The 20,449-nt window shown below is 39.4% G+C and overlaps 2 protein-coding genes across 2 annotated transcripts; one reads left to right on the top strand and one right to left on the bottom strand.

The window, feature by feature from the left end:
• The first annotated feature begins 2,379 nt into the window (after positions 1-2,379).
• Positions 2,380-4,426, top strand: LOC104113939 (homeobox-leucine zipper protein ROC8-like). Its single transcript, XM_009624265.4, has 4 exons — positions 2,380-2,509; positions 3,376-3,493; positions 3,732-3,908; positions 3,987-4,426. Exons 1-4 carry the CDS (start codon positions 2,457-2,459, stop codon positions 4,143-4,145), a joined length of 507 nt encoding a protein of 168 aa, XP_009622560.1. The 5' UTR covers positions 2,380-2,456; the 3' UTR covers positions 4,146-4,426.
• A 13,982-nt stretch (positions 4,427-18,408) lies between these two features.
• On the bottom strand, positions 18,409-19,863 carry LOC138893214 (uncharacterized). Its single transcript, XM_070176991.1, has 3 exons — positions 19,777-19,863; positions 19,397-19,474; positions 18,409-18,819 (listed from the first exon to the last, which is right to left on the bottom strand). The coding sequence occupies exons 1-3, from the start codon at positions 19,861-19,863 to the stop codon at positions 18,409-18,411; spliced, it is 576 nt and encodes a 191-aa protein (XP_070033092.1).
• Between the last annotated feature and the right edge of the window lie 586 nt (positions 19,864-20,449).

The raw sequence follows: 20,449 nt of genomic DNA, 5'->3' as shown, positions 1-20,449 counted from the left end.
TTCGTGTGCTATATAGCCCACGCCATCTGTATGCATCCGAGCAACCGGACCCTAATAGTCTAAAATGTTGCAGAATCATCAAAAATGACCTAAGGAACAATAGTCATCGCCTAGTCATGACCGTTCCTTTTTTGTTTTTGGCATTTAAGGACCATAAAACTAGAATTCCGCTCGATTCTCAAATTTTCGTGTACTATGGCCTATGCCATCTACATACATCCCGGCGATCGGACCCGAATTTTCTAAAATTTTGCCGGATCTTAAAAATGACCTAAGGAACAATAGTCATCAACTCGCAATAACCGTTCCTCGGTTTTTGGCGTTTTGGGGCCATCAAACCAGAATTTCGTCTGATTATCATATTTTCGTGTGATATAGCCCATGTCATCTGCATTCATCCAGTCGACATCCAAATCACCTAAAATTTTGCTGGACCGTAATAATGACCTAAGAAACAATAGTCATCGCCTTGCCATGACTGTTCCTCATTTTTGGTGTTTTAGGACCATAAAACTAGAATTCTGCTTGATTCTCAGCTTTTCGTATGTTATAGCCTGCGCCATCTACATGCATCCGGGGGACCACACCCGTATCCCCTATAACATTTTGTCGGACCATCAAAAATGACCTAAGGAACAATAGTCATCGTCTGGCCATGGCTGTTCCTTATTTTTTGGCGTTTTAGGGCCATAATTCTAGAATTCCGCTTGATTCCTAGATTTACGTCTACTATGACCCAGGACATCTGCATGCATCCGGGCGACCAGACCCGAATCCCCTAAAATTTTGCCGTACCATAAAAATACCTAATTAAAATAGTCATCGCCTCGCCATGACCGTTACTCATTTTTTAGTATTTTAGGGCCATAAAACTGGAATTCCGCCCGATTATGAGATTTTCGTGTGCTATAGCACGTTTCATCTACATTCATCCGGGCGACCGGACCCGAGTCTCCTCAAATTTTGCCGGACCATCAAAAATGACCTAAAGAATAATAGTTATCGCCTCTCCATGGCCGTTCCTCTTCTTTTGACATTATAGTGCCATAAAACTGAAATTCTAGGCGACCATAAACTCTTAAGTTCAAATCTCAGCGAAGACAACAAAAAGCGTATTATTTATTTCGATCTGCCTAAGCTTTGGTAGGCTAGATTTGGCATTTTATGTCAATTAAACTTGTGCTATAGCCCATGCCATCTGAATACATCCGGGCAACCAGACCCGAACTCCCTAAAACTTTGCCAGACCATCAAAAACGACCTATGAAATCGCGTGTCCATGACTGTTCTTCATTTTTTTGTGTTTTAGGGCCATAATACTAGAATTTCGTCTGATTCCCAGATTTTCGTGTGCTGCCCATACCATCTGCATGCATCCGGGTGATCGGATCTGAATCCTCTAAAATTTTACCGGAACATCAAAAACGATTTAAGAAACATTAGTCATCGCCTCAACATGACCATTCCTCGATTTTGGCATTTTAGGGCCATGAAACAGGATTCTTCCTAATTCCAAGTTTTTCGTGTGCTATAGCCCACGCCATCTGCATGCATCCAGGTGACCAGACCTGAATCTTCTTAAATTTTGTCGGACAATCAAAAACCAACTAAGGAACAATAGTCATTATCTCGCTATGAGCGTTCCTTGTTTTTTGGCGATTTAGGGCCATAAAACTAGAATTTCGTCTGATTCATAGATTTTCGTGTGTTATAGCCCACGCCATCTGCATGCATCCGACAACAAAAACATACGATTTTGTTTCGATATGCCTAAGCTTTGATAGGCTAGCAGTTGTCCGCTAAAATAATCGAGTAAGATGCATGCAAGCTGACCAAGATTTCACCGTCACAAAAAATAAAGACTTCAAACGCTTGATGACCTAAAGTTCGATATATTTGATAATATGTCATCTTTGAACCAAAAGAAGAAAGAAACTACTAAAGTTGCTAAATTATCGTGAATTGCGACCTAAAAGTTTCATTTCTTGTATTTATCGACTATACTACTTATTCATGCTTATTAGTAGTATATTTTAACCTGTAAAGTTCCAGAGAAAAAAGTTGCAAATATGATTGCACCAAAATTTGATAAAAGAAAAAGAAAACAAATTGACATGCTTGCTAACATCACAATGACCTAGTTTCCTACAGAGTCACACACATCAACGCAAATTAAGTAATTACTTCAAATTATAATTTTTCTATAAATAATCATCATTAAATTAAAAAAAGGATCTGACAACTAGAAAAATCTTCCTCTTATTTATCTATTTAATTATGTATTTACTTATTTACTTCCCTACTAATTTGTTTAGTTATTTATTGTCTGTTGGTTCTTTTTCTTTTTCCTTTTTGGGTTTTTTCTTACTCTCTTAAAGTCACTTATAAAAACTCTAAAACAGTGGATTAATTCTTCACTTCTTTTTTTCCTCTGGTGTTCTTTTTTCTTCACATTCATGGATTCTCCCAGTGGGTCTAGTTCTGATGAACAAATTCAGAAGCTAGAAGAGTGAGTTTTGTTGAATAATTTTAAGTCTCTCTTTTTTTGGTCCTTTTGATTTTTGATGTTCTTATTCATTCGTGATGTTGTTCGTTTCGAATAGTGTTTAGTCATAAGCTTGTTCATTTGATCTTCACTTGTCTGTATTTTTTCCATTCTTTTCCGACTATTTTTTCCAATTTAACAATTTCAACACCGCACCACTTTTCCAAGGCAACACATGATCTATTTTTGGTGGTTATCATAGCTTTCTCTGTGCATCAATCTTAGTGTTTAAAGATACTATATGTTTAACTCACTTTCTTATATTTTTTTTTGTTTTTTTCTTTTGTTTTAGGATCTTATCTTAGCTTTGTTTTCTAATTTATCATGGATGTGACAATTTCCTTTTTTTTATTTTAATATGTTTGATCTACTTGGTTTTTAGTGTTTTACATCTTCATCTTATTTTCTCCGTCCATCAGTAGATTCACATGTTTCACTTCATTAATTTTAAGAAAGTAAAACAGAAAGGTTGATGCAATTAAGTAAATCAAGAAGGAGAACGATTTCTTACCTAGTTATAAATTTTAATTCATTCTCAACCCAGATTCAATTAACTTTTTTTCCTTTTTTGGAAAAAAAGATTGTTGATTACCACTTGCGGTCTCTCTCTATTACAAATAAATTTTGCCTCTTGTCATATAGGGAGAGAGGGAGACCATCAAATCAGTTGGCTTAACTCTGAAAATTAAGTAACAAGAATCTGGTTCACAAACTTGCAAAACTTCCCCTAAAGCTAATCTTAATTATTTTTTTATTTGTTTAATACGTGTTTGGTTTCTATCAACTGGATTTTTCCTCATTGTAACAAATTTTGTTTTTTTCCTGACTAGGGTGTTTAGTCAGACGCCAAATCCAGAAAATGATGTGATAGAGAAACTGAGTGAGGAGCTAGGGCTTGACACCAATCACGTCAAAATTTGGTTTGATAACAAAAGATGCTACATCCAGGTTCTTTTAATATTTTGATAGTTTATTTAATTACTTAATTATAAATGCTAGTAGTCGAGCTACGTTGATATAAATTCCTCTCTTCTCCACTCATTGTTATCACAACAATCATCGTTTCGTCATAGTTTTGCTTCTTTTTTTTTTAGGGATATGTTTGTTTTCTTTCTTTTTTGTTTAGAAATGTACTTACTCTTGATTTGAATAGATGACCTATGATCCAGATTTACACTAATTTCAGGCACAAAGGGATAAGGAAGAAGGTGAAAATCTTCGTTTGGAAAACTCAAGATTACTTTCAGAGAACTTGCAAATGAGTTTGGAGTTGAGGAATCGCCTTTGTGCTACTTGCAATCCTGAGAAACAAAGAAAATTACTACAAGACTTGCAAAATGAAAATGCTATATTACAAACCGAGGTCAAACTTCATTTCCTATTAAATTTTGCTTTTCTACATATACTATTACTCATTTAGGCTTCTTCTTTTTTCCTACAGCTTACAATAATATCCAAAATGCATGACCATTTGAAGGAAAACCCTGAAAGATACTTGTTATTAAAATATCATCTGCGTAACTACGATAATCCAAGTGGACTAGACTTGGATCTTAAAGTGGAATGTGATCACAATTTTCCAAGATTGAATTGGAATTGACTGAAGGCTGTTTGATGGTTGAAAAGTTCAATGATGGAAGTTTTTAGTGGTATTTCAACTGATTTTTTGTATCCTCTCAAGTATCCTGAACAAACACTAGTTGCTAGGTTTCAATATTAGCGGCTGACGCAAATATGCTATTAATTAGTGACTGAATTACTCAACCTCAACGAGGACCCAAACGAGGATACGTAACGTCACCAGAGTGACGGACAATCTAGATGAAGCTTTGTGTGTATCTAATAACTAAATTAAATAAAATACGTTCTTTTCTTTGTTGATGACTTTAGTAGAAAGACTTGAGTTTATTTCTTAAACCAAAAATCTAAAACTTTTGCTGATTTTAATTACTTTACCAAAAAAAGAAATTACAATTAAAGTTATTATAATCAATTTTGAGTTTAGAAACTTTCCCTTACTAAGATTGGTGCACATTATGGTCGAGCCATGGGCTCCTTATTGTGAAAATTAGTGTATTGTTGATTTCTGTGGCAAGTTGTAATATTTGAGCACTTGATGTGCAATTTGTCATATTGGCGCGTGATATTGTTGGGTTTGTTCGGATGTTTGCACGAGGTTTTTTCCGTGCTATTGTTACTATTGATATATGCACATGCGGCGTGACAATGTGGGCTATATATGTGGGTTTGCGCATGTGGCGAGACAAGGCGGGCATTTACTTTATTATTGTGCATGTGGCGAGACAAGGTGGGCTATGTCGTGGATATATTTGTGATGACTTGTGATGGTCTGGGGGCATTGTATGTTGTTGATATTTATGATTTGGGACTACGAGGCGGTACCTCGGGAGTGCCCTTTTTAATGATATTTCTCTATGGACTTGCCTTTGGTTAATTTGTTTTTCCGTAATATGTAAATTCATGTGTTCTCCGTGATGTATTATTTGACTTAATATTAAGTGTTTTGTATTGCTTGTAGTGTTGTGTTGGCTTTGGTTTTTTCGTACGAGACTTTTGAGGAATTGTATTTCTGGTTTGTACTTGTTCTTGATGCTTGATTTGGTTTAAATAAAATAAATTTACTATTATATTTTAATTTGATAAGTTTTACATCAAAATCAATAGTTTATCTGATGCTTTATTTAAATTGAAATGTCATTTTCTTCACTCAAACTATTTCTAAAATAAACTCATTTCTTTGTTGAATTCTTACTTGGTTTAAAATTGTAACATTACTTTTTTGAAAATAAATTAATCGTGCGGATTTTATGTATTGACATATTTGGCACGAGAGTTGTCCGTGCGGTTGTGATAGAGATATGAGAACGATGTGCCGTGAGAATACAAAAGGGGGCTGAGAACCATATTTTATGATTATGATATGAGATATTTATTTGAAAGAGTTTTATATTCGAAGGATACTTATTTGAAGAAATATGTTTGGAGGGTATTTATTCGAAAGAATTATATGTGAAAGATTTATATGTGAAAGATTTATATTTGAAGGACTTGTTTAATTGGTTATACTTGTGTTTCTTATTCGTCTGAGTAATAATTATGGAGTTCTTGCTGTCATACTGTTTATATCACTAGTTGATTATTGTTGATATCACTCCTATTTATTTTCGATTATTTTTGTATGCTATATTGCAAATGTTATTTGACTAGTGAGTGTCTTGACTGTACCTTGTCACTACTCCACCGAGGTTAGTCTTGATACTTATTGGGTACCGACTGTGGTGTACTCATACTACACTTTTGCACATTTATGTGCAGAGCCAGGTAATTTGGAGTCAGTTGACCGCTAGCTAGCTGTACGGATCTTGATGTGGAGACTCAAGGTAAACCTGTTGCTGTGTTCACAGGCTGCGGAGTCACCTTCTGATATTATACTTGCATTGTTTTATCTCTACTCCAAAACAGTTGTACTTATAGACTTTCTATTAACTCAGTAGAGCTTATGACTTGTACTACCGATTTTGGGATTGTAAGTATTGTATAGAGATTTCTACTTTCCATTTGTCCATCGTTAATTAATATTGTTATTATTTTAGTAAATGTTAGGCTTACCTAGTCCCTAAAATTAGGTGCCATCACGACATCCTACGGAGGGACATTTGGGTCGTGACAAAGTTGGTATCAGAGCGCTAGGTTCATAGGTGCTACGAGTCATAAGCGAGTTTAGTAGAGTCTTGCAGATCGGTACGGAGACGTCTGTACTTATTTTCGATAGGCTACGGAACTATTAGGACAGTTTCATTTCTTTCGTTCCTATCGTGCGAGTTTATTGATCTTGGTGTTTGAGTTTTTATCATTCTATTCTCTCACAGATGGTGAGGACACGAGCTGCAGTTACCGATGACGCTGCCCCCGGAGAAGGTGTCGCTAGGGGCAGAGGAAAAGGCCAAAGAGGAGCACGTGCCGCAGCTAGGGCACCTACCAGAGCAGTAGTTGAGGAGCCGCCAGTTACCAGAGGTGCCTGCTATTACCCTTGGACTTCAAGAGACCTTAGCACAGTTCCTGAACATGTTTGGTACATTGGCTCAGGCGGGGGTTGATTCTGATTGCACCAACTACTTCACAGATCGGGGGAGGGACTCAGACTCCCGCCGCCCGTACCCTAGAGCAGCGAGTCCACATTGGCCAGGTTCCAGGAGTCATGGCGACTCAGCCTATGGTCCCAGTTCAACCCATGGTTAGGGCCGCGATATCTGAGGAAGAACAACTTAGACTTGCAAGGTTCATGAAGTATGACCCTCCTACTTTTAGTGGTTTGGCTTCAGAAGGTGCACATGGTTTTCTAGAGGAGTGCCACCGCATTCTCTGCACTATGGGTATTGTAGAGATGAGTGGAGTTTCTTTTACTACATTCCATCTTAAGGGAGCGTCATATCAGTGGTGGCGAGCGTATAAGTTTGATAGCCCGGCCGATGCAGCTTCACTTTGATGGTCTCAATTTTTGGAGATATTCCTAAGAGAGTTTGTTCCTCAGTCCCTTCGGGATGCATGGCACGCGGAGTTTGAGTAGTTACGCTAGGGCACTATGTCAGTGTCAGAGTATGCCGTTAGATTCAGTGATTTGTCCAGACATGCACCGTCTTTGGTCACTACAGTTAGAGAGCGAGTCCGTAGGTTCATTAAGGGGCTCAGACATAATATCCGGTTCAGCATGGCTCGGGAGTTGGAGTCAGATGTTCCATTTTAGCAGGTGGTAGGGATCACTCACCGATTGGAGGGCATGTGGGGCCAGGAGAGAGAGGACAGGCGGGGCCAGGAGAGAGAGGACAGGCGGGGCCAGGAGAGAGAGGACATATAGTGCCAATAAAGAGAGGACATACGGGGCCAGGCTGAGAGGCCTCGCAGATCGGAGAGACCTTCTGATCCTTATTTTGGAGGCAAGGTACGACATGGTAGAGGTTTTGTGGGTTAGCCATTTCAGTTTACACTTTCGGCTCCGCACGATGTTTCAGATGCTCATGGGTCTCAAAGTACCTGTACCACACAGTTTCCATAGCCACGTCAGCAGAGAGGTTGCTTCGAGTGTGGAGATACCAGCCACCTGGTGAGAGATTATCCCAGTCTCAGGACAGATGTGTCACAACGGGGTATTCGGGTGAGTAGAGGGCGCGCAAGAGGGGGAGGCCCGACCCATTAATATAATTGTTATGAATTGATTGAGGCCGTTACACCAAATGGTGTCGTTACAGATACGATCCTGATTTGTTATAAAAGGATATTTCTCCTTAATTTGATTCGGTTCTGGATATCGAGGCGAGTCCTCCTATTATGCTCCACTTATGGGTGAGCTTTATAATTTTGTGACCCATTTATATGTTTTATCCCTGTGGGGAGATTTGATGGTGTTAGCCCGTGTCTATCAATTTGTTTTATATACTATTGTGGGTTATGAGTCTAAAAGTGACTTTTTAGTACTCACTAAAGTGGGTTTGATGTAATTTCGGGGTAATTGATTACAATTTTATGAATTATATGTCCTACCGGTATGGGAGTTCATAATGTATTGTGAAATTGTCTCACGAAATTTATTAAAGAGAAGAAATAAAAGAAATAGAAAATTTCAGTTAGCACAGTGTGCAAAGTACTTGTGATTTAGAGTTGAGAACGAGATCCTCACATATTTATATTATGTGAAATATTCAAACTGGGCTAATTTATATGACGAGGTCCTTGTGATGAAAATTTATGTGTTTAAATTCTCCATTTATGAAATTTAATTTGTACTATAGTACTAATAGGGAGTCATGCTTGTTAGACTTAATTAATAATTCTTTTATGTGATTCTGTGCATATTTAACCATAATTGTGTTGTAATTATTGAGTTTTAGCCCCACGATGTGAATGCCCAGGTGACGTTAAATGTGACTCATTAATTCGGGTAAATTGCTATCAGTATTGCAAAATTTTGAAACGAGGGTTTGATTAATATGAGGTTAATTGAGGATGCTGGAATTAATAATGAACAACCATTATGACTAGAGGTGTGGTTATGGGCATACATATGACGTGTGCGTAGGAACGAGTTGCTATAGCCGGTTGAAACTAATACTGTGCGTTGATGTAAAAATGAGGCCTTTTGAAAATATTTGAAGTGTAAGAAATTGGTTTTAAAATGTATAAATATGGATAAAAGGAAATAATCACAACTGAGATGGTGTTGTAAAACCCATGTTAAATTTATGGTGACGTAGAATCACTTGCGAGTATGTGTGTAAGAATACACTCAATAATTTAATGTCCTCAGAATAATTCTTGGCACGTTCGAGGACGAACATATGCTTAAGAGGAGGAGAATGTAACAACCCGACTTGTCGTTTTAAGAATTAGCGTCTCGTTTAGCGACTTAAGGTCTCGAGCAGCTTTGTGATGTGTATTATGACTTGCGTGGGTGATCGAGTTTGATTTTCGGATGATTCAGGATTTAATTGAAAGAATAATTCTTACTTTTGAAGCATAAACAAAAAGAGTTGACTGGAGTCGATTTATGTGTAAACGATCCTGGAATACAGTTTTGATGATTCCAATAGCTCTGTATGGTGATTTTGGACTTAGGAGCATGTCCGAATTTTTTATTTTTTGGAAGTCCGTAGTTCAATTAGGCTTGAAATGTCTAAAATATAAAACTTAAGTTTGGAAGTTTGACCGGGCAGTTGACTTCTTGATATCAGGGTCGGAATCCGATTCTGAAAATTTGAATAGGCCCGTTATGTCATTTATGACTTGTATGCAAAATTTGAGGCCAATCAGACTTGATTTGATAGGTTTCGGCATCGAATGTAGAAGTGAAAAATACTTAGGTTTTATTAAGCTTGAATTGGGGTATGATTCGTGGTTTTAGTGTTGTCTGATGTGATTTAAGATTTCGACTAAGTTCGTATGGTGTTTTAGGGCTTGATGGTGTATTTGGTTGGGGTCCGGGGGACCTCGGGTGTGTTTCGGGTGAGTTTCGGATGGTTAACAGATCAAATTTGGACTTAGAACAATTGAAACTTGTTGGTGCCTACTGATGCAATCGCACCTGCGGAAATTGGCTCGCAGGTGCGAGCCCGCAGAAGCGAGCAGTGGCTGGTGAGGCAGAGTGCGCAGGTGCGAGCATTTTTCCGCACCTGCGAGTTCGCAGGTGCGAAGGGAAGAGCGCAAAAGTGAAAATGGAGAGGAGGTCGGGCAGCACATGTGCGAAATTTTGGGCCGCACCTGCAAGACCACAAATGCAGCTGTTTCAGTCGCAGGTGCGAAAAGCCCTGGACAGAACATATAATTCGGGGGGTGGCCATTTGTACCTATTTGTTTTGGATATAAAGAGCTCGGGTGAGGCGATTTTTCAAGGAAAATATCGGGGTAAGTATTCTTAACTCAATTTTGGTTAAAGTACCCGAATCCATGGTTGTTTTAACATTTAAGTGGTGATTTAAGTTGGAAACATTCAAAAACCCTCTTGGTTAAATTGAAGATTTGAGGGTCGAGTTGATGTCGGAATTTGGTAAAATTTGTATGGTTGGACTCGTGGTTGAATGGGCGTTCATATTTTATAACTTTTGTCGGGTTCCGAGGCATGGGCCACACGGGCGATGTTTGAGTTAAATTTCAGATTTTGTTGGAAAATTAGTATTTTTATATGGAATTAATTCCAATAATTTGTATTGACTGAATCGAATTAATTGTGACTAGATAAGATACTTACGGAGGCCAATCCATGAGGCAAAGGCACAACTGAGTAAAGAATTTTACGGTTTGAGGTAAGTATCTTGCCTAACCTTGAGTGGAGGAAATTACCCCTTAGGCATTGAGTCTTATGTGAAAATTGTGTAATTGTAAACCATGTACGCGAGGTGACGAGTAAGTACTTGGTTTATATGTGCAAATTACATTGGTTGAAATTCATAGGCACCCTTACGAAATAAATTGGAAAACTGTTGGAACATAGTAAATCTTTGTTTGTTGAATTTATTTTTATATGATAATTTGGTGTGATTGTCACCTTAATTTTTATGTGAATCCCGTATTTATTTTTTTGAGTTGATATTTATTGGAGATAATTTCATTATGGATTATTCACTTGCAAATAATTTATTAAATAAGTTTTTAAAGGAGGCATTAATATAATTGCCAAAAGTTTTGGATTAAAGAAGGCGTTGTTCCTTGATGATTTATTTTTCAATTCGTGTTGTGGAAATTAGTATTGAGTTATAAAGGCAGTAAATCATATTGAGGTAAAGTATTAAATTGTGAAATATTATTCTGTTGAGTTGTTCACTCCTGGACATTTTTTAAGATTGGTGCACATTGTGGTCGAGCCATGGGATCCTTATTGTGGAAATTAATGTATTGTTTATTTCTGTGGCAAGTTGTATTATTTGAGCACTTGATATGCAATTTGTGATATTGGCGCGTGATATTGTTGAGAGGTTTGTTCGGATGTTTGCACGAAGTTTCTGTCGTGCTATTATTACTATTGATATATCCACATGCAGCGTGATAAGGAGAGCTATATATGTAGGTTTGCGCATGTGGCGAGACAAGGTGGAAATATTATTGAGCGCGTGTGGCAAGACAAGGATGGCATTTACTTTATTATTGCGCACCTGGCGAGACAAGGTGGGATATGTCGGGGATATATTTGTGATGACTTGTGATGGCCTGAAGGCATTATATGTTGTTGATATTTATGATTTCGGACGACGAGGTGGTACTTCGGGAGTGTCCTTTTTGATGATATTTCTCTATGGTTGCACTTTTCTTTGGTTAATTTATTTTTCCGTAATATGAAAATTCATGTGTTCTACATGATATATTATTTGACTTAACATTAAGTATTTTATATTGCTTGTAGTGTTATGTTGGCTTTGGCTTTTTCGTACGAGACTTTTGAGGAATTGTATTTCTGGTTTGTACTTGTTCTTGATGATTGATTTGATTTAAATAAAATAAATTTACTATTATGTTTTAATTTGATAAGTTTTACATCCAAATCAGTAGTTTATTTGATGTTTTATTTAAATTGAAATGCCATTCTCTTCACTCAAACTATTTCTAAAATAAACTCATTTCTTTATTGAATTCTTACTTGTTTTAAAATTATAACCTTACTTTATTGAAAACAAATTAATCGTGCAGATTTTATGTATTGACATATTTGGCACGAGAGGTTTCCGTGCGGCTGTGATAGAGATATGGGCACGAGGTGCCGTGAGAATACGAAAGGGGGTTGAGAACCGTATTTTATGATTATGATATGAGATATTTATTTGAAAGAGTTTTATATTCGAAGGATACTTATTATTTGAAGAAATATATATTGAAGGTATTTTTTCGAAAGAATTATATGTGAAAGATTTATATTTGAAGGACTTGTTTAGTTGGTTGTACTTGCGTTTCTTATTCGCGTGAGTAATAATTATGGTGTTCTTGCTGCCTTACTATTTATATTACTAGTTGATTATTATTGTTATCACTGCTATTTGTTTTCGATTATTTTTGTATGCTATATTGCACAAGTTATTTGACTAGTGAGTGTCTTGACTGTACCTCGTCACTACTCCATCGAGATTAGTCTTGATACTTACTGGGTACCGACTATGGTGTATTCAAACTACACTTCTGCCCATTTTTGTGCAGAGCGAGGTAATTTGGAGTCAGTTGACCGCTAGCTAGTTTTATGAATCTTGATGTGGAGATTCAAGGTAAACCTGTTGATGCGTTCGCAGGCTCCGGAATCACCTTCTGATATTGTACTTGTACTGTTTTATCTCTACTTCAAAATAGTTGTACTTATAGGCTTTCTAGTAACTCAGTAGAACTTATGACTTGTACTACCGGTTTTGGGATTGTAAGTATTGTATAGAGATTTCTACTTCGCATGTGTCCATCATTAATTAATATTATTATTATTTCAGTAAATGTTAGGCTTACCTAGTCCCTAGAATTAGGTGTCATCACGACATCCTACGATGGGAGATTTGGGTCGTGACATGTATCCTCTCTAGTATCCTGAACAAACACTAGTTGCTAGGTTTCAATATTAGCGGCTGACGCAAATATGCTATTAATTAGTAACTGAATTCGTTCGTTGTTAATTCATATTTTTTTAATGTTAAACGGTTCCATAATTACTTTACCAAAAAAACAAATTACAATTAAAGTTATTATAATCAATTTTGAGTTTAGAAACTTTCCCTTACTAAAGGTATTTATTATCCATGGTTAGTTAAACATTTCTAGTGTTGATTTTCTCTTCTTGTCATCATTCTAGTCAATCTTATTTTATGCGGTTGATATGGAACGCGAAGAGCATGTTGAGGACAGTAGGGTTGCTTACTTTTGAAATGCACAAAAATATAAAAGATCTCAAATTTATTTTTCATGGGATAAAGTCACGTAATAACATAATATTAATATCCAAAAATTGATAATTAAATATAGGAGTGGGTTGCTCTAATGGTAAGCACCCTCCACTTCCAACCGAGAGGTTGTGAGTTCGAGTCACCCTAAGAGTAAGGTGGGAAGTTCTTGGTGGGAGGGAGCCGGGGGTCTATCGGAAACAGCCTCTCTACCCAAGGGTAGGGGTAAGGTCTGCGTACACACTATCCCCCAAACCCCACTAGTGAGATTATACTGGGTTGTTGTTGTTGTTGTTGTTGAGATTGCCAAACATCATAATGAATCATGACCCAACGAGAGCTACTATGATCAACTAAATTAAATAGTAAACGATGTGCTTTCAAGTGGATAAGAGCTATAATGATCAACTAAATTAAGTTTGTCAAAAATTACTCAACCTCAGCGAGGACCCAAACGAAGATACGTAACGTCACCAGAGTGACGGACAATCCAGATGAAGCTTTGGGTGTATCTAATAACTAAATTAAATAAAATACATTCTTCTTTTCATTGATGACTTTAGTATAAAGACTTGAGTTTATTTCTTAAACCAAAAATCTAAAGCTTTTCCTACTTTTAAAAATTTCAAAGTACTTGTGAAGAAAGAAAGTGGCTATGATATTAAAGCTTTAAGGTCCGATAGAGGAGGCGAATTCACTTTAAAAGAATTTAATGACTTATGTCAGTCTCATAGAATTTGTCGCCCTCTAACGTTACCTCATTCACCCGAACAAAATGGAGTTGCAGAGAGAAAGAATCGAATGATTCTTAATATGGATAGATGTATGTTGAAAGCTAAAAGTATGCCCAAGGAATTTTGGGCCGAAGTTGTTTCTTGTGCAGTTTATTTGAACAGGTCTCCAACAAGAAATGTTAGAGATCAAACTCCTCAAGAAGCATGGAGTGGAAGAAAGCCAAGTGTCAAATATTTGAGAATCTTTGGGAGCATAGCCTATGCTTATGTGCCACAACAAGGGAGAGCAAAGGTTGACGATCGAAGTGTCAAGCATGTATTTGTTGGCTATGATACGAGTTCAAAAGGCTAAAAGTTATACAACCCAAGCAGCGGCTCTCACACCCCCTTTTCTACCCCCTCCCCTCCCTCCCCCCCCCCCCCCCAAAAAAAAGATATATGTTATAGATTATTGTGGGTTAAAGAGTTTTTTCAATTAAAGTGATATTTTTGTAGTAGGGATTATTTTATTATTCAGAGTCGCCACTTGGAATTTGATTTTTGGGTGTTCCAAGTCACCTTTTATTTGAATCCCTATTCAAAGTGTCACGGCCCAAAACCTAACCCGTCGTGATGACGCCTATCAGGCAAGCCGACATCTCCAAAACACTTTCAACATTTAACAGAAATGAATTAATATATTTAAAATAATCCGAGTCTTTCATAAAAACGGGGTAAAACCCAAAGCATAAGTGCGGAAAAATAGCCCGATATCGGGGTGCCACTGAATCATGAGTATCTAGATATCCAGTCTAATACAAACAGTGTCTGAGTATCAATACTGAAAAGAAAGAAAACATAGAAGGAGAGACAAGATCTACGGACGTCGGCAGCTACCTCGTAGTCTCCGGTACTCGATCGCGCACGAACTCAACGACCTCCACGATCAAACACATCTGGATCTGCACATGAAGTGCATGGTGTAGCATGAATACAACCAACTCAGCAAGTAACAAAAATAAATAAGGAACTGAGAAGGTAGTGACGAGCTATACAAATACAGTTCATTTTCACTAACTCCAGCAAAGAGTAGACATGCTTTCAAATCCGACAGTTCAAGTCAAATCAGTTTATACAGTTACAGTACATGTAATCCGGATATAGAATCTTTTAAAATTTTTACAACAATGACAGATAGCAACTAAGTGCATCAACAAATAAAAAATAAGTACAGCCTTTCAGGACAACAGACACTCAACTCGTCACAACAACTCACTCACTCGGCTCTCAGCCCTCAGTACTCACACTCAATAGATACATGTGCTCACTTGGGGTGTGCAGCCTCCGGAAGGGGCTCTTTTCAGCCCAAGCGCTATAATCTGCACGGACAACTCACGTACTGCACGGACAACTCACATGTTATCGTATCATATCAAGATCCGCACGGACAGATCACGTGCTACAATCTCATATCAGAATTCGCACGGAAAACTCACGTGCTAAGTATAAACATCATGATTCGCACAGACAACTCACGTGCTACGATATCTGTACCTCACAACCAGGCCCTCGGCCTCACTCAGTCATATACCTCTGTAGCCTCATGGCCCTTGGAAATCATAAAGATCAACCGAAACAGAATAACATAGTGTATCAACAAGAATCAAGAAGAGACTGAGATATGATGCGCAAGTAAAACCATAACCGAGTACAAGACAACAAATAACAGTTAATTCAACAAGTACTCGATCGTTGCGGGTCCCAACAGTGATAGTATATGGCCTAAGCATGATTTCTAACATGATTTTCAGTCAAATCTCTATAACACAGAGAGAACAGGTAATTAACAATAGTCTATTCAATTTTACAATCTCACGGGACGGACCAATTCACAATCCTACATGGTGCACGCCCACACGCCTGTCACCTAGCATGTGTGGCACCTCCAAAATAATAACATCATACCAAAATTCGGGGTTTCATACCCACAGGACCAGATTTAAAACTGTTACTTACCTCAAACCGCGCAAAATAAAAATTCAATTCCACAAGAGAAACACGAAATTATAAGTCAAAATCCGAAATAGGCTCAAACTGGCCCCCGGGCCCACATCTCAAAACTAGACAAAAGTCACAAAACCCGAAAGCCCATTCACTCACAAGTCCAACCACACCAAATTTATCGAAATCCGACATCGTTTGCCCCTCCAAAACCCCAAAATTCACTCTCTAATACCCAATCACTAATCTCCCAAATCTCACCTCAAACACTCACCAACTAGGTGTAAGATCAGTGGGTAAATACCATTATTAAAGATAAATAGGCACAAGGAACTTACCTCAGCAAACACTTCAAAATCCTCCAAAATTCGAGTTCCAAAATGTGTAAATGGTGAAAAATCTCGAAGTCTTCAATTTATAAGTTCTGCCCAGCAAAGCCGCACCTGCGGACCTCCTGTCGCATCTGCGACGCCGCACCTGCGGACATTCCATCTCAGGTGCGGATCCCACTTAAGTTCCCAGATTCTGCATCTGCGGTCACATATTTGCACTTGCGGTCCCTGCCCGCTTCTGCGATCCTTCCCACTCAAGCCTTTTTCCGCATATGCGCCTCCCCTTCCGCATCTACGGTTTTATGTGCCCCTAAGCTCGTACTTGCACTTCAAGTCCAACACAGCCTTACCGGCATCTGCGTCCTCCTCTTCGCTTCTACGGGGCCGCACCTGCGGGCTCCCACCGCAGGTGCAAAACACCAGAAGAAACCAGCAATTCCTAAGTCCAAATTTCCTTCCTATGGGCATCCGAAACACCCTCGAGGCTCCCAGGACCTCAACTAAACATACCAACAAGTCATATAACCCCATGCAAACTTAGCCAAGCCTTCGAATCACTCAAAACAACATTAAAACACCAATTACATCGGGATTTAAGCCTAAAGAACTTCTAAACTTTCAAATTCCACAAACGACGTTGAAACCTACCAAACCATGTCCGATTGACCTCAAATTTTGTACCCAAGTCATATTCAACATTATGGACCTACTCCAACTTCCGGAATTGGAATCTGACCCTGATATCAAAAAGTCGACCCCCTGGTCAAACTTTCCAACAATTCGATTTTCGCCATTTCAAGCCTAAATTAGCTACAGACCTCAAATTCACAGTCCGGACACGCTTCTAAGTCCAAAATTAACCAATGGAGCTAATGGAGATGACGGAACTCCATTCTGGAGTTGTTTTCACACACTTCCGTCGACGGTCAAAATCTTGAGACTTAAGTTTCCATTTTAGGGACTAAGAGTCCCAAAACATTCTGAAACCAAAAACAAGACCTCCCGGCAAGTCACATAAGTAGAAACAGATTGGTGGGAAACAGTAAATAGGGGATCGGGGCTAATACACTCAAAATGACCGTCCGGGTCATTACATCCTCGTCCTCTTAAAACAATCATTCGTCCTCGAATGAGCATATAGACATACCTGAAGTGGTGAAAAGATGAGGATAACGGCTGCGCACATCATGCTTGGTCTCCCAAGTCACCTCCTCGACCGGCTGACCCCTCCACTGAACCTTTACAGAAGCAATATTCTTCGACCTCAGCTTTCTAACCTGCCTATGTAAGATCTCCACCGGCTCCTCAACATGAGATAAATCCTTATCCAACTAGACTGAGCTGAAATCCAATACGTGTGACAGATAGCTGTGATACTTCCGGAGCATAAAAATATGGAATATTGGATGAACTCCTGCTAGACTGGGAGGCAAGGCAAGCTCATAAGCAACCTCCCCAATATGTCGCAATACCTCAAATGGACCGATAAACCTTGGGCTCAGCTTGCCCTTATTTCTGAACCTCACAACACTCTTCATGGGTGACACTCGGAGCAAGACCCGCTCTCCAACCATGAATGCAACATCGCGAACCTTCCGATTCTCATAACTCTTCTGTCTGGACTGGGATGTGTGTAGTCTATCCTGTATCACCCTAACCTTCTCCAGAGCATCCTGAACCGAGTCTGTACCCAATAATGTAGCCTCGTATGGCTCGAACCAACCTACTGGAGACCTACACCGCCTACAATACAGGTCCTCATACAGTGCCATCTGGATGCTCGACTGGTAACTGTTGTAAGCAAACTCCGCTAGAGGCAAGAACTGATCCCACGAACCTCCAAACTCCATCACACACGCACAGATCATATCCTCTAATATTTGAATAGTGCGCTCGGACTGTCCGTCCGTCTGAGGGTGAAATGTTGTGCTCAACTCCACTCGAGTACCCAACTCATGATGTACGGCCCTCCAGAACCATGATGTAAACTACGTACCCCGGTCAAAAATGATAAATATCGGTATGCCATGAAGCCTGACGATCTCGCGGATATACACTCGAGCCAACTGCTCGCAAGAATAGGTAGTCATCATAGGAATAAAATGAGCTGACTTGGTCAACCAGTCCACAATCAACCAAACTGCATCAAACTTCTATTGAGTCCATGGAAGCCCAACAACAAAATCCATAATGATCCGCTCCCATTTCCACTCCGGAATCTTTAAATTCTGAAGCAACCCACATGGTCGCTGATGCTCATACTTCACCTGCTGGCAATTTAGGCATCGAGCTACATACTCCACTATGTACTTCTTCATTCTCCTCCATCAGTAATGCTGCCTCAAATTCTGATACATCTTCGCAGCACCAGGATGAATAGAATACCACAAACTATGAGTCTCTTAGAGAATCAGCTCATACAAACCATCTACATTGGGCACACATAGCCTGCCCTGCATCATCAATGCACCATCATCGCCAATAGTGATATTCTTAGCATCACCGTGCTGGACCGTGTCCTTAAGGACAAGCAGAAGGGGGTCATCATAGTGACGGTCCCTGATACGATCATAAAGTGAATATCGAGAGATCACACAAGCCAATACTCGACTCGGCTCAGAAACAACCAATCTAACAAACTGGCTAGCTAACGCCTGGACATCCAATGCAAATGGCCTCTCTGCTGCTGGAAGATATGCTAAGCTCCCCAAACTCTCTACCCGGTGACTCAAGGCATCGGCCACCACATTGGCCTTCCATGGATGGTACAAAATGGTGATATCATAGTCCTTAAGAAGCTCCAACCACCTCCACTAACGCAAGTTAATAACCTTCTGTTTGAACAGATGGTGCAAACTCCGATGATCAGTGTAAATCTCACAATGGACCTCGTACAAATAGTGCTGCCAAATCTTCAAGGCGTGAACAATAGCTGCTAACTCAAGGTCGTGGACATGATAGTTCTTCTAATGGGGCTTCAACTGGCACGAGGCATAAGCAATCACTCTACCCTCCTGCATCAGAACACATCCAATGCCGATCCGCGACGCATCACAATACACTGTGTAAGAACCAGAAATTGATGGTAGGACTAGAATTGGAGCCGTGGTCAAAGCAATCTTGAGCTTATGAAAGCTCTCCTCACTCTCATCCTACCACCTGAAAGGAGCACCCTTCTGGGTCAATTTAGTCAAGGGCGATTCAATAGATGAGAAACCATCCACAAAATGACGGTAATAGCCTGCCAACCCAAGAAAGCTACGAATCTCTGTGGCTGAGGACGGTCTGGGCCAACTCTGCACCGCTTATATCTTCTTTGGAACCACCTGAATACCCTCACTGGACACCACGTGCCCCAACAACGCCACTGAAATTAGCAAAAACTTATACTTGGAGAACTTTACATAAAGCTTCTCCTACCTCAATCGCTGTAACACAATCCTCATATGCTAAGCATGCTCCTCCTGGCTACGAGAGTACACCAAGATGTCATCAATGAATACAATAACGAACGAGCCAAGATAAGGCTGAAACACACTGTTCATCTGATGCATGAATGTTGTTGGGGTGTTGGTCAGCCCAAAAGACATCACAAAGAACTCATAATGGCCATATCGGGTCTTGAAAGCTGTTTTAAGAATACTTGAGTCCCAAATCATTAGATGGTGATACCCTGACCTCAAGTAAATCTTGGAGAACACCATCGCTCTCTGAATCTAGTCTAACAAATCATCAATACGCCGCAAAGGATACTTGTTCTTGATTGTGACCTTGTTTAACTGTCTGTAATCAATGCACATTCTCATAGTACCATCATTCTTCTTCACAAATAGAAATGGTGCACCCCAAGTTGACATGCTAGACCGAATAAACCCCTTATCAAGGAGTTCCTAAAGCTGCTCCCTCAACTCCTTCAACTCAGATGGTGCCATACAGTACGGTGGAATAGAAATGGGCTGAGTGCCCGACACCAAATCAATACCGAAATCAATGTCCCTGTCAGGCGGCATGCCCAGCAAGTCTGCAGGAAACACATCCGATAAATCACACACCACAGGAACAGAATCAATAGCAGGGATCTCTGCACTAACATCCCTCACAAAAGCCAAATAGGATAGATAGCCCTTCTCAACCATCCGATGAGCCTTCAAGTATGAAATCACTCTACTAGGAACATAGTCTATAGAACCGCTACACTCAACCCTCGGCAACCCCGACATCGCCAACATCACAGTCTTAGCGTGACAGTCTAGAATAACATGACATGGAGACAACCAATCCATACCCAAAATCACGTCAAAATCGACCATACTAAGCAACAAGAGATCCACTCTAGTCTCTAGACTCCTAATAGTCACCACACATGACCGATATACATAATTCACAATAATAGTATCGCCCACCAGAGTAGATACATGAATAGATGAATCTCAAGACTCACGT

The sequence above is a fragment of the Nicotiana tomentosiformis genome, chromosome 5 (assembly GCF_000390325.3).
Source record: "Nicotiana tomentosiformis chromosome 5, ASM39032v3, whole genome shotgun sequence".
NCBI lineage: Eukaryota > Viridiplantae > Streptophyta > Magnoliopsida > Solanales > Solanaceae > Nicotiana > Nicotiana tomentosiformis.
Note: the sequence above shows the minus strand (reverse complement) of the source record. Positions and strands in the feature narration are given on the sequence as shown.